Raw genomic sequence first — 11,612 nt, 5'->3', positions numbered from 1 at the left:
TTGGATTAAGCATTTGCTTGGTTGCTATAAACCTTTGACTATTTTTCAGAGCTCTGACAAAGTTGGTCTGACAGTTGCTGGTTATTATTTAAAGTTTCCGTGAAGGTAGGGGAGTTTGAGTTGCCTATTCTGCCGTTTTGATGATGTCTCTCTCGCCACAATTTCCATACATTGTATCTTCAATATTTATATACATGTATACTTTTCAGATATACATATTCATATATATGTGAAAAAATGTGTACTTTTATATTGAAGTAATTACAGATTCACAGGAGGTTGCAAAGAAATGTACAGCGAAGCCACACTCATCCTTTCCTCCATCTCCCCCAAAGTTAACATTTTACTGAACTACAGTGTAATACCAAAACCATGAAATTAACATTGGTAAGAACCACCCTTTCCCCTCATTCCTAACTGCCTGGCACCCACTAGTCTATTCACCATCTCTGTAATTATGTTATTTCATTAATGTTACATAAATAGAATCAGGCAATAAGCATCCTTTTGGGATTAGTTTTTTTCTGCCAATATAATTTCCCTGGGGTTTATCCAAGTTGTTGTGTGTGTCAACAGTTTTTTTTCTTTTTCTTTTTCTTTTTAGATTGCTGAGTAGTATTCCATGGTATACATGCATCACAGTTTGTTTAGCCATTTACCCATTAAAGGAGATTTGGATAGTTTCTAGTTTGGGGCTCTTATAAATAAAACTGCTATGAACATTCTTGTACAATTTCCTGCATGGAAAGAAGTCTCCCTTTCTCTGGGATAAATGTCCAAGAATTGTTGAGTTGTATGGTGAGTACATTTTCAGTGTTCAAAGAACTGCCAAACCTATTTTTCAAAGTGGCTATACCATTCCTACCACAAACACATGTGTGATCCATGTCTAAGAAAGCTATGTCTCATTCAAGGTTATAGAGATTTACTCCTAAGAGTTTTATAGTTGTTTTTTTTTTTTTTTTTAAGATTTTATTTCTTTATTTGAGAGAGAATGAGAGAGAGAGCACATGAGAGGGGGGAGGATCAGAGGGAGAAGCAGACTCCCCGCTGAGCAGGGAGCCTGATGCGGGACTCGATCCTGGGACTCCAGGATCATGACCTGAGCCAAAGGCAGTCGCTTAACCAACTGAGCCACCCAGGCGCCCAGAGTTCTATAGTTTTAACTCATATTTAGGTCTATGATTAATTCTGAGTTAATTTTTGTATGCTGGGTGGGACAATAATTTTAGGGCCCACAAAAATGTTTTAAATCTTTAAAATCAGAAGAAAAGGTAAGTATACTCTGCTTGGATTGCATTAGTCTTTATACCAATACAAATGTAAAATGTAGTTTTTTAAAAATGTGATTTTTTAATATATACATACTTAATATATTTATATATTTATGGAAGAAGGGGTCTCTGAGGTTCTTTCTGACACCAAATATGTGATATCTTTCCACACCAATTCTCCAACACCAACTAAGTATCGAACAATTCAGTTTTTTTTTTTCTAAGATTTTATTTATTTATCTGAGACAGAGAGAATGAGAGAGAGAGAGCACATGAGAGGGGGGAGGGTCAGAGGGAGAAGCAGACTCCCCACCGAGCAGGGAGCCCGATGCGGGACTCGATCCAGGGACTCCAGGATTATGACCTGAGCTGAAGGCAGTCGCTTAACCATCTGAGCCACCCAGGCGCCCCCAACAATTCAGTTTTGACACCAACTCCAGGCAGAAGCTCAGACCTCACAAGACTGCCCCTACTTCAGATACCAGGTGCCAGTCCCATAGGCCACTTGTACTGTTGACTTACCAAATTTGAGGATTCCTATAATTCCTGCTCAGTTTTGATAATTCATTAGAGTGGGCTCACAAAACTCAGGAAAACACTTTACTTAGATTTACCAGTTTATTATAAAGGAAATAACTCAGGAACAGCCAAATGGAAGAGATGCATAGGGTAATGCATGAAGGGTGGGGATGCAGAGCGCCCTTGCCCTCTCTGGGCACCCGCCTTCCAGTACTTCCATGTATTTACTAACCCCCATCTAATCATGTATTTAGTCTTTGTGTTTAGTCTCCCATCCTGAAGCTCCCGAGGAGCCATACTCTCTCACCTCATTAGTATAAGCTCAGGTATGGTGGAAAGGGGCTCATCATGAATAATGAAAGACAATCCTATTGTCCAGAAATTTTAAAGGTTTTAGGAACTCTGTGCCAGGAACCAGGGACGAAGTCATATATATATTTTTAATTTTTTTATTTTTATTTTTAAAGATTTTATTTATTTATTTGACAGAGAGAGACACAGCGAGAGAGGGAACACAAGCAGGGGGAGTGGGAGAGGGAGAAGCAGGCTCCCCGCAGAGCAGGGAGCCCGATGCGGGACTCGATCCCAGGACCCCGGGATCATGTCCTGAGCTGAAGGCAGTCGCTTAACCAACTGAGCCACCCAGGCGCCCCCATATATATATTTTTTATTATAGAATAGTCCCTAGAAGGGAAAAGTGTAGGGCAATGAAAGTCATAATGTGGTCCTGTCAGTTGAGTAGCCTTCCTAGCAGTCCATTTGTGAAATTATGGCATCTTGGAATAGGGTGATGGTAGTGGATGGCCAGTGAAATGGACAGGCTTGGGATATGTTTTAGAGGCAGAGTCAGCTGGATTGGCTGAAGGATTGGATGTGAGAGGTGAATGAAAGAGAGGGACCAAGGATGATTTCCGGATTTTTGGTTTGAACAACTGGCTGAATGATGGTGCCGTCCACGGAGAATAGTGGGAAAGGAACAGGGCTAGGGGTAAAATCAAGGCACTATTTGACATGGAAATCTTGAGATGACTAGGAGTCATGAAATAGAGCTATTAAGTAGCCAGTTGGATTTGTGAACCTGGATTTTGGTGGGGAGGTCTGGGCTAGACAGAAATTTGAATGTCAACGAGCTGGATAAATTGACCTGGGGAGTGTAAAAAGAGAAGATAAGAGGGTGAGGACTGAGCCCTGGAGGGCTACAACATTTAAAATTTGAGCCAAAGAGGAGAAATCAGCAGATGATTTTGACAAGGAGGCTCAGTGAAGGAACAGGAAAATCAGGACAGGGAGATGTTAAAGGAAGTTCAGGGGGAAACGTGTTTCAAGAGAAAGGAGTCTTGTCCACTGTTTACAGTTCTCCTGAGAGGTCATTTTAGATAATGGGGAATTGACAATTGGTTTTGGAAACATGGAGATCATTAATAATCTTGATAGGTGATCCTGATGAGAGAAGTCAAGGCTGGATCAGAGTAGGCAGAGAAGGGAATGTGATGTGAGGAAGGGAGAACAATCACTGTAGAGAGATCTTGAAATACCCGAGAATTTTTGCAGTGGAGAGAAACAGCAGTTCTGGAGGAGATTTTGGAGTCAAGGGAGGTTTTGTTTTAGGTGGGAGGAATTTCAGTATGTTTATATGCTGATAGGAGTAATCTAATAGGGGAAAAAGTAATGAGGCTGGAAGGCGAGGTGATTGTAGGAGTAAAGTTCTTAGGAATGTGGGAGGAAAGGAATCCAGGTCACTGGTAGAGGGACTGGCCTTCATAGGCACAGGGGCCCTTCTTCATTCATAGTAACCCAAATGTTACTATGCCTGTAGGAATAGTTTTGATGGTGAGTAGATCAGGGAGTTCATGTCTGTCTTCTTTTCATTTTTTCAATGAGGAATGAAGCAAAATGGAGAGCAGAAAGTGGGGGTTAGGGAGGAGGTATAGGAGGCTTTCAGTAGAGGGGAAAAGGTGTGAAATAATTCTTTCATCACATCTACTTAAATGTCAATTTATTGGAGAAAGCCCTCCAGGTATTAAGTACATCTCCTTCCAACCGCTATTCTCTCACTGAACCCCCTTGCTCTTTTCTGGTACTCATCACCAGTTGTAATTGTGTCTTTATTGGTTCACTTGTCTGTTCCTCCATTAGAGAAGTACAGGAGGGCGGTTACTTTGTTTTTAATTTCCCGATGTATACATAAAGAAACAGGACTGTTACATAATCACTAAATAATTACTTGTTGAAACAAAGAATTAATGAATGAACGTCTTCAGAATTTTGTCTTAGGTCACCCCTGTTAAGTGTTTGGACAAGTCACTTTTCCTCTCTGAGCCCTCATTTCTGACTATATACATACCACGTGAATTGTAATCTTTTCTCTGCCCACCTCAAAGCGCTGTCAGAAGGAGGATCTGAGCTAATAAATCTGGAAATGCATCACCAAATGATCCTCAAATGTAACGGATTGTTATTTTTAGCCCACGCGTAGCCTGGCAGGTAGCAGGTGCCAAAAGGACTCCCTGATTGGGGGAGGGGGCCATTATAGGTTCTGTGACTGTAGGCATCGAGGCTTTGCAGAAGGGCTCCGCAGGCCGCGGAGGGGCGGGGCTCAGGCCCGCAGCCCCCTCGCTCCGGCCTTTCCCTGGAGGCGCTAGCCCGGAGAGGGTGGGGGGCGGGGAGGTCAAGGGGGGAGTAACTGTCAAACCTCCCCATTTGGCGCCATTATTTAAATGCTACGTGCCGGTCTCGCTGCTGTACGTGCCCGGGGCGGGGCTCCGAGCGCCGGGAGAGGGGCGGAGGCCGGAGGCAGGACGGGGAGGTGGAGGGGCGAGAGGGGACGGGCCAGGGCGGGGCCAGGCTGGCTAGAGGGGCGGGTCTAGCGGCGGCCCCCGGCGAGGTTCAGTGCGCTTGCGCTGACAGACGCAAGATGGCGGACAGTGCGGAACTAAAGGTAAAGCGCAGCTCGAATTCACTTCTAATATTCGGCCGCGGAGACGGCGCCGCTGGTGCCGAGGGGGATGGGTCCGGCCCTGGGGGGCCGCTCGGGCCTGACTCCACCCGGGCCTGGAGTTGTAGGGAGGAGCGGCGCGCCCGGCCCCAGCTGAGGGGGCCCGGCAGCGGCGGGCCGCGGGCCCCGGGTGCCTCGGGGGCGCTGACGGGTCGTCCCCGGCGTGTTATTGTTGTGGGCGCCTCTGGCGGGGGTGGCGAGGGAAGAGATCGGGAGTCGGGAGGTAGGGGCCTCGGCTGCCCCCTGGGCTCGGCTTCTTCACCTTCCACCAGCCTCCCCGCCCCCCCATGGGGGAACGGGGGCTGGGGCAGAGTGTTCGTGTAGGGGGGGATTGGGAAAGCTACCCGCCGCCGCTTCCTCTTCCTCCTTTGCAGTCCCGGGCTGCTGTCAGGAGCTCTCCTCAGACCCCCGGGAACTTGGCTTCGGCCGCCCCGCCCCTCCGTGGCTCCCTGCCGCCCCCGCCCCGGACTCGGCTCTACGCGGCTGCCCGCCTGTCAGGAGGCGCCCGGGGTGCCCCGCTTGTGGCTAGCGCGATCCTGGGGCTATGGGGCGGGGATGTGGGGACAAGCTCCGGTAAAGTTTAGTGAGCCCCGGGCCGGCGTTGGGGTTCGGCTGAGGGGTAGCGGGGTAGTCTGCCTGGGCGGGACGTTACTTTCTCTCTGATTCTGAGCAACCGGGGGGCGGGGAAGAACCCCCCTCGAAGGGTGTGTATTTGGAAGCAGTGGTGGGTGGTGGGAAGCAGCTACCTCTCCCTTCTTTTCCTTCTCTTCCTTTGCCTGGTGTGGAGGGTGAGAGGAGCCTTTGGGGGTCTCTGCACACACCATGATGGCGATGCTATAGCTGATGGAGGTGAATGGTTCGTGTTTATATCCCCCCGTTGCCTTTTGTTTGTAGGGACATCTTGCTGGCCATGTTGATTTGAACGAAATTCTCCCCTCATCCTACTTCAACCCCCAATAAATAGAACGTTCCTCCGTTCCTCTCAACTGTACCAATTACTCACGCCTCGCGAAATTGGATGAAAGGGTGCCCCCTTTTCCCCGCTTTTTCTCCCACCCCAATCTTCTTTACCTGATGATGGCTTCTTTACCGAAGCAGATATACCACTACACAAGCTGTTGGGGGAGGGGGGTGGAACCCTTATGATTGGATTGTGACAAATGGGGCTCCGCTTGAATAATTTTGGTTTAGTAGCAGGCAGTTTTAACTAACGCGTATTATTTCGAGGCTCTGAACGCGATATTCCCCTCTCTGTGGCTTCCTGTGTGTGAACCAAGCAGCTGGCTATATCTTGACCCAGAGAACTGACATCTCTGTCAGAGTGGCGATTGGGATATACAGTTGTAAATCTTTGGGGAGGGTCCTCTGTCTCTATTTAATAAAAATTATTTTTAAAAAATTTCTCCGTTATACTGGAACGACAGCTTCTAGAACAGGCAAACACCAGGTTTGTTTCTGGAGTTTTTCTGTGGAAAGCTTCGCTGAAAGATCAGTTTCCTCAATAATTTTGCAATGTTAACATTCCAAAATTTGTACTCTAAGGCGCTGGCTTTGAATGTCATTCTTTTAAAATTTACTTCTAATTACAAATTAATTGAAGAGAGAGCAGATTTGGAATGGTTGGTCTCGTTTTTTTTCCAGTTTCAAACTATTGACTGAAATTAAAAAGCCTCAGCATTTGGAATATTTTTGAGGTCATTAACTCTTGAAATACAAAGTACACAACTTTAAGATACATGTTTTCTATAGTTTCACTCTTAAGATGTAGTCACAGTGTTGCTGTGATCTTTGCCTTCTAATATTTATTTTGTTTGGAATCCTTTTGAATGATAGCTAATCAGTTCTGTTATACATGGGCCACAGAATAAAGCTGAAAAGCTTGTCTGGTTATATTGTCACTCTTGATGCTGTCCAAAGAAACTGGTATGGAAAGCACATGCTGGGAGATTTCCTCCTTTGTTCTTTCTCATTTTAAAGAAAGTGCCTTTGGGGATAGATCAGATCCCTGGTGTGAGTCTTGTTAGGTAAAGTTTCTCTTTACAAAAATGAGCCTGTATCAGATAAATGCTGAACACTTGGGGGAAACATTATTTTTCTAAAAATGGTCTCCCTTTTTGCTCTCTCAAAAATCTACTTGAGTTTTTTTCAGAGGAAAAACTACTCTTGTGTTCCTGTAGTACAATTTTTTTCAAATTATAGTAACTGTTTTGACCTACTGGTTTGGCATTGTGTGTTCCCAGTACTTTGAGAAGCTGTGATAAATTGCTTAGCTGGTGGTAGCTGTGTTAAAAATTTTAGTACTTGATTGTGGTTAAATTTGCTGGGCTTTTTTTTTTTTTTTTTTTTTGAAGGGGTAGATGATCTTAGGAACGCCTACCATAGTTATTTGAGAATGTGTGTATATAATTTTCTGTGCAGTAAGCTTTGGAAGATACTCTTTTTGGAAATTACATTTTCTGATGGTTTTTCTTTTTTGTTTTGGAAGTAAGTAGCATTTGTTCTTAATGAGATAGAATAAGTCAGAATAAAATTTTAAAAAAACCCAGATTTCTCAGCTTTAGGTGAAAATATAGTACTGACAATAGCTTTCCAACTATGAGGCTTTGAGTAAATACAGTGACTTTTTTGTTATCTTAATTCACAACCCACATTTCATCTTGCTGTGGATTGTATTCATAATTATTTTCCACATGGCCCATTTGAGTGAGTCCTTTTAAATCTATAACAAATCTACAAAGATCGGATGGGAAAAATGGATAGATCTGTATCTCCTGTAGGAATAGTGCAAGCTGCAACACTTGAAGATACTGCCAATAAAAATTAGATTGTGGGTCATACATATCAAAAAGTATTCTCTGGGCGCCTGGGTGGCTCAGTTGGTTAAGCGACTGCCTTCGGCTCAGGTCATGATCCTGGAGTCCCTGGATCGAGTCCCGCATCGGGCTCCCTGCTCGGCAGGGAGTCTGCTTCTCCCTCTGACCCTCCCCCCTCTCATGTGCTCTCTCTTACTCTCTCTCAAATAAATAAATAAAATCTTAAAAAAAAAATTCTCTATGTGCGTTTGTTTATGAAAGGTTTAATTTTTTCATTAGGGGAATACCCATAAATGACATGTGTAAGAAGGTCGAGAGTGAGCATTTTATTATCTTTAGGAACTTAAAAAGCAGGAGGGTGTGATGGCCAGATGATCTTGGAAGTTAAAAATCTGACAGCTTCATGTAGTTCCTCTTAAAGTACTTTTTTTTTTTTTTAAGATTTATTTATTTATTTTAGAGAGAGACAGTGCATGCCCTTGCTCGAGGGGAAGTTGAGGGAGGGGCAGAGGGAGAGGAGGAAAATCTCAAGCAGACTTCCTGCTGAGCATGGAGCCTGGGGTGGGGTGGGGGTGGAGGGGCTCAAGGGCTTGATCTCACAATGCTAAGATGACCTGAGCAGAAATCAAGAGTCGGATGCTTAACCAGCTGAGCCACCTAGGCGCCCCAAAGTACTTTTTTTATTACAATTTTTTGGCATTAACTCTCAAATCAAGTTATATTGCCATTTTAACTCACAGGAGGAACAGTGGGGAGGAAGAAGTTCATCATTTTAGTGGAATAAAATAATGGAATTCAATGGGAAGAGAAGCCATACTTTTGACACTATATGCTTTTAAAGTATAAGCATGTCAGTAAATTCTGTTGTCATATTCTGCCTCTTTATTTTCAAGAAATAGCCACTTAATTTTAATCTTTGTGTTGTGATTTGTCTGCTTTAATTTCAGATAGAAGGAAATAAACCTTACAGTTGATGTGTGAATTTGATTTGACTCTCCCTAATTTGGTTTGGTGTCAAGTGCCACATTTAGATAGCTTTTGTTTTAAGTCACCATTTTTATGAAGAGTATTTAAAAACAATTTATAAAACACTTTAGTTTTTAAGTATTTCATAGAATTGTTTTGAAATACTGCGTTTTCATCTACAGTTTTCTCCTAGGTCATTGTATTGTCTTTCTCTTCAAAGAGTCTCTTGTAACCACTGTGGATTGCAATAGTGCTTAGTGGTGAGTCCATAGCTGATTGACCTTGGGTTTCTCCTGGTGAACTACATCAACGTGCTGCTCCAGGTTGCTTGCTGAGGCTTTTTGAGTTCAGTGTGATTTGTACCCTTTCCTGGTGGTAACTGGGGATAAGAAAATAAAATGGCTCATGGTTGTAGTGGGAACTGGGAAGAAGTATCTGAGTTTCTGAAAAACTGGGTGTTTATGATAAGATGTAGCCTTTATTAAGACCCCTGGTTCATTACTTTGTAGAATTGATTGTAGTGCTTTCTGAAGTATTTTGCTCTGGCATTTAGCAGCTTTTTCTTTTTTTCGTATTTGAATGAATAATATTTTTGTATAGTACTTTGCACTTTATAATGTTGCATTTTATAATGTATCACATTATCTCATCTGATCTTTCCAACAGTTCTTTGAGGTAGGAAGGCAGGTCATATCTCTTTGATTGATGAAGTGAGCCCAGAAAGAGTAAGTGACTAGCCCAAGGTCATACAAGTAAAAGTGGCAGGAACTTGACCCTAGGTCTTAATGATTTCAAACCCTGTACTGTATAGGCTGCTGTAAAGGTGCCATGTCTGTCCTGGAGCCCTCTAGGGTGCCTCGCTCACAAAGAATTCCAGTTATGTTGTTGCTAATACTTTCCCTCTTGCTCTATGCCAGGGTATTTTTGGATATTCCTTGAGCCTTTTGCAAGGAATATTTTGGAGTTTGTTAGTTGGAATCATAGATGTTAATTCTTGCAAATGTCATTTTGCCAAAATTTCAGAGAATACTGAAAAATAAGCAGGAAAAAAAAAAAGACACCTGTAATCCCAGCACTTAGAAATATCATGGTTAACATCTGGGTATCTATCTGCTTAGACTTTATCTCTGTGAGCGTATGTATATGTATATTCATCACAAAAAGAGATCATGTTTTTATGTGTAATCTGCTATTTTCATGGCTAACTTTCTAGGTAAGTAAATATAGGTCTGTGTGATCATTTGAAAGGTAACACTGTATTTAATTCAGCTAGTCCCTTATCATTGGACAATTAGATATTTCTACTTTTTTGCTCTTTTAAATAATGTCTTGACAAACAGCCTGATATAAAGGTTGCACGTGTTTTATTCTAACAGAATACATTGATATGACAGAACTTTTTCTGTGCTTTAGGGAGCAATGCTAAGGGTATTTTGATTAGATGAAGTGTTGTGAGTGAAATAAGTAATTCTTGATTTGTTCATTGTCTATGCCTTTGTTTCTGTTTCTATAAACCTATCAGATAAGATTATTAAATGATGGCAGAGTATATTCTATAAAAATGTAAGTAAACATTTGATAAAGTATGAAATAGACTATGAAACAGCATTTATAATTTATTTCAAGTATGTTTGATTTTGGAAATTATATCATAGTAATCAAATATTGGAAGTTTATGTGCCTTGTTTAGATGTGCACCTGTTTTTAACTGACATTTAAGAAAAGTAGTGCTGAGCATTAATATAAAGTGGAAATGAGAATTTGCCTTACTCATATTTTTTTCTCAAAACTAAATGTTGCCAAAGTATTAGTTTGGTAGATAACATTGTTTTGAGGAGGCTGTTATAGAAAAGAGGTTACAGAGGCAATGAAAATATTTTTCTATTTTAAGAAGAAGTCTTTATGGGTTAAATTAACTAATAAATGCATATGTGAACCTTTATGGGTTAAATCAATAAATGGATATGTCAGTTGAGTTAAGAATATTATTTGTGCAACATCTGGGAAGTACTGCACTGTAGAAGGAATAGTTGATGAGATTAAGGGCATGAAAGTGATCAAACTCTAAATTTGACATGTCAGATTTAGTCCATGTAAACTTGAATTTATATAACAAGTTTTACCATTAGGATTTTTAAAAATAGGTGAAAGGAAATTTTGAGTACATGGTTGTGTTTTATTATCAGTTTCATAATTGCTATGCACTTTTTGCTACTCTTATTACAAAACATTTGTGATTATACTTCCCTTTCCATGTTAAAAACTGTGGAACCCCCACTATTTTTCATTCCTTCTACTTTTGGTTTAAGTGGTATCACATGAAATGATAGCCCCCAAACTCCTCCCTTCAGAATTACCTGGTAAAACTTCCTTCTTTGTAATGAATTTCTAAAACTCAGTAAAATGAAGAAATTACCTTTTTCCCTTTTCTGTTTCACCTTAGATCAAACAAAATAAATATAAATCCTTTGAACATTAACTAGTAACTTTGAAATATCAATAACTCTCTGGAGATTGTTGCAAATGTGCCTATTTTTTTAAAACTTCATCTCCTCTTACCTTTCCTGCTATTCTTTTTTGCTTTCAATTTTCCCCCCTTTGGCTGCCAGGTTAATTTTCCCAAAACATTTCTTTTCATCCTGTCACTCCAATGGCTTTCCATTGAAAACAAGATAAAGTCTTAGCCCTCAGGTATTCAGGATTTTCTATAGTCTGATCCCAGTCCACTTTTTGTGTATTTTGTCTCCTGTACTCTATGGCAAAAGTCCTTAACTTAAAGCCAGAGCTGTTAGTTTGCTTCTTTTTGTTGACTGGTGTTCTGCTTTGTACACCACTTCATTTTCCCCCATTCGTACCCTGTGTACGTAGTAGGTGCTTAAGATACATTTGTGAAATGAACAAATTATGTTCAAAATTCGTTTCTTCTAGTAAGGGGGCTGATGCACATGTCTATATGACAGTCTCAATTGTAAATGTTCACATCATCACATTTTATTTTATGGCTGCTTTGTAGATGAACTTGAATAACGTTAAATCTAGAATAAT

At 41.6% G+C, this 11,612-nt stretch overlaps 1 protein-coding gene across 4 annotated transcripts in view; it reads left to right on the top strand.

Annotated features, from left to right (window-relative positions):
- The first annotated feature begins 4,638 nt into the window (after nucleotides 1–4,638).
- Nucleotides 4,639–11,612, top strand: part of PIAS1 (protein inhibitor of activated STAT 1) — a 122,817-nt gene continuing 115,843 nt past the window's right edge. For all 4 annotated transcript variants that reach the window (XM_045899804.3, XM_045899801.3, XM_064570242.1 and 1 more), the window contains exon 1: nucleotides 4,639–4,731. In XM_045899804.3, coding sequence (XP_045755760.1) covers nucleotides 4,708–4,731 — 24 coding nt within the window. In that variant the 5' untranslated portion in view covers nucleotides 4,639–4,707. The remainder of the gene's footprint in view (nucleotides 4,732–11,612) is intronic.

This window comes from Mirounga angustirostris, unplaced genomic scaffold (assembly GCF_029215605.1).
Source record: "Mirounga angustirostris isolate CCGP_5_RB_7025 unplaced genomic scaffold, mMirAng1.0.hap1 SCAF_9, whole genome shotgun sequence".
Taxonomy (NCBI): domain Eukaryota; kingdom Metazoa; phylum Chordata; class Mammalia; order Carnivora; family Phocidae; genus Mirounga; species Mirounga angustirostris.
The sequence above is the reverse complement of the archived record's forward strand: the minus strand, read 5'-3'. Positions and strand labels throughout refer to the sequence as shown.